The sequence below is a fragment of the Pinus tabuliformis genome, chromosome 1_1 (genome assembly GCF_031772625.1).
Source record: "Pinus tabuliformis cultivar Carrire ecotype Pingquan chromosome 1_1, CPIR1, whole genome shotgun sequence".
Classification (NCBI taxonomy): Eukaryota; Viridiplantae; Streptophyta; class Pinopsida; order Pinales; family Pinaceae; genus Pinus; species Pinus tabuliformis.
Window position 1 is genome coordinate 342820922 of NC_142297.1, and position 2604 is coordinate 342823525.

Consider the following 2604-nt stretch of genomic DNA (forward strand, 5'->3'; position numbering starts at 1 on the left):
TTAGACAATGCAAATCTTTATGCAGAAATCAATCGAGAGCCCAATTAATGAAATGGCGATACCTTTATGTGTTTGACAGACAACATACCCACAAGAATACCCAGGCAGGCTTGATAGCCACAGTTATCAACTATGTAAACCAATTTCAGAGTTAAAATAAATCCTCAGACATAGCTAGAATTTTCAGAGAAAGTTTTAACAAGCCATAATATATTACAAGCAACAACCATCGCAACTAGAATTTCCCCCAACAATACACAACGCAAGGCACTTGAGCATTCTTGTAATATTTGAAGAGTACAAAACGTTCTTGTGCAAAATGTGCAAGAGTATATAACGGAAAAAACTGTCTTAGCATATAAAAATAACTCTGTAATGGAGTTGAACTAAGATAGCTTAGCCAACTTCACCAATGAAAACATCTGCACAGTACCCAAATCACATATAGAAAGATGCGATAATGCTATTCTAAGCCCCAAATACAAATCAGAATTAAATGTCGAAACTCAAGATCAAACTCAAATGATATAAAACTAATTGAATCCGCCAATCCCTAAATATGCAAAAGCATCTTAACAAAGCTATTCAAAAGCATCATCATCGTCATCTGGAAGGGGTTGGGCCACAACTGCTACAAATTTTGCCTCATACCTGACAACATAAAATATTGTAAGCCAAAGTTTCAATCTTTTAGAAATGGAACAAATTATTTCAATAAAAGTTAACAAAAATAAATATAAGAAAATAGCATTCTACTTACTGCTGCTGGGTTGCAAGGTCTATCTGAACCTCAGGAGGAGCAAGAGCAGGTGACTCCACAAAATGAAGGTTTGGATCCCTATAAAAATAACCCATTATAGAATCAATGCAAATTTTTTAATATAACATTCATATTAGGGAGTATCAGAAACTAGATTAAAGGCTCACCCTGAGAGCTTCCGTGCCAAGTACAGGAATGGCTTCTCAAAGTTGTAGTTACTTTTTGCAGATATCTCGTAGTACTGAAGATTCTTCTTTCTATGAAAAGTAACTTGCTTAGCTTTCACTTGCCTATTCTTCACATCAACCTTGTTTCCACAAAGAACAATAGGAATGTTGTCACACACCTTGAAATTCACAAAGATATTTAGCTAATCAGTTCAGGCAGTTGTGCCACCACACAATTAAGGAACCTTCATTTCTACTTAGAGATCCAACCCCTCTACAAAAGAGATACATGCAAAGATCTTTGTGCCACGTTGGGACATTCTTGTAAGTCAAACGTGCTGTAACATCAAACATGATAACTTCACATTGCCCATGAATACTGAAACAAACAAAATCCCAATTAGTAAATAAGAAGGAAACAAATAAATAGAAGTGGAAAAACAGGGAACCCTCACCAATTCAATCAGGAAAATGCCAACAGAAACAGGAAAAGCAAACCAGTATTGATCAAAACAACCAATAATAGAGTCTGTCTATAAATTCAAAATTAAACTAAATTAAAATTCAAATAAATGTAAGTGGAAAAATACAGAACCTTCACCAATTCAACGAGGAAAATGCCAATAGAAGTAGGAAAAGCAAACTAGTATTGATCAAAACAACCAATAACACAGTCTGTCTATAAATTCAAAATTAAATTAAATTAAAATTCAAAATAAAGAGACATAAACGAGTAAAACATAGTGCTAATAAAAAGGAACCAAAAAAGGGCTCATTGTTGCTCCATTGTCATTGATATTGAGGTTAAAAGGTGTTGCTACTGAGCCCACACTACATACATATCAACACGGGAAAATAGAATTGATAAGTCAAAAGTTCTCTTGGGATCGATCCAAGTTTAAATCCATGTAGGACCTTTTTAAACAAAAAGTTGAAAAGGCACCCCAAAAGCTCAAATGTATAGTGCTCCAATCAACAGGTGTCTACTACACCTGCAGAGGATGACAAAAAACACTACTTTCGTAAAGTCCCAAGAGACCTAATTTCAAGTGAAAATAAAAATCAATTTGGCAAAATACAAAAATGGGAAAATAATCAAACTAATTATTGATGTACCTTAACCACATTTTGTCATTAAACCTTACCTGACTGATCTATAAAGTTGGGTCAGCATTTCATCCTTGGCTTTCTCAACTTGACAAAGCACCACAGCCTCCAAATCATCAAATCATCAATTCAACTATCATGGACTGAATAAACACTGATATTCTGTATGGTTGTATTGTGTGCTCATCCACATGGATGTCTTACTTTGGGAACATTTGCAGCAAGACTATTCAGAACAACTTCCACATAACCACAGACTTCTTGAGCCATCATTCTGAGCTCCTCCTCCGGATCTATAGGCTTTCTTACCATGGTTTCCTAGATTATAAACAAGAAAATCAAACTGAGGTTGAATATTAAGTTGGGAAATAATTTTTCTATTCTCATCGTTGTATATGGTCATGGTCTCCTAGGCTAAAATGTGTATTGATTCTTAAATTATTTAATAGCAAACATTTTGATTATGTACATGTGCAACTTACAATGGAACTTTATGTGCTTCATTGCCTATATGCAAGTGTTTCAATACAAGCTATAGTTGTTCACGATTATACTTTGGATTACATAAAG

The 2604-nt window shown here is 34.5% G+C and overlaps 1 protein-coding gene across 1 annotated transcript; it reads right to left on the bottom strand.

Annotated features, from left to right (window-relative positions):
• Nucleotides 1–559: 559 nt before the first annotated feature.
• On the bottom strand, nucleotides 560–2346 carry LOC149212979 (GTP-binding nuclear protein Ran1B-like). The gene is made up of 6 exons (XM_089388882.1): nucleotides 2239–2346; nucleotides 2073–2140; nucleotides 1198–1306; nucleotides 928–1106; nucleotides 761–838; nucleotides 560–651 (listed from the first exon to the last, which is right to left on the bottom strand). The coding sequence occupies exons 1-6, from the start codon at nucleotides 2344–2346 to the stop codon at nucleotides 582–584; spliced, it is 612 nt and encodes a 203-aa protein (XP_089245008.1). The 3' UTR covers nucleotides 560–581.
• Between the last annotated feature and the right edge of the window lie 258 nt (nucleotides 2347–2604).

What these genes read in the sequence shown, in the direction of transcription:
- LOC149212979 (XM_089388882.1), bottom strand. Translation starts at nt 2,346, where the DNA reads ATGGTAAGAAAGCCTATAGATCCGGAGGAGGAGCTCAGAATGATGGCT. An exon ending in TGTATCTCTTTTGTAGAGGG is followed by an intron (nt 1,107 to 1,197) that starts GTTGGATCTCTA and finishes GTGAATTTCAAG; the next exon opens with GTGTGTGACAACATTCCTAT. An exon ending in TTGGCACGGAAGCTCTCAGG is followed by an intron (nt 839 to 927) that starts GTGAGCCTTTAA and finishes TTATTTTTATAG; the next exon opens with GGATCCAAACCTTCATTTTG.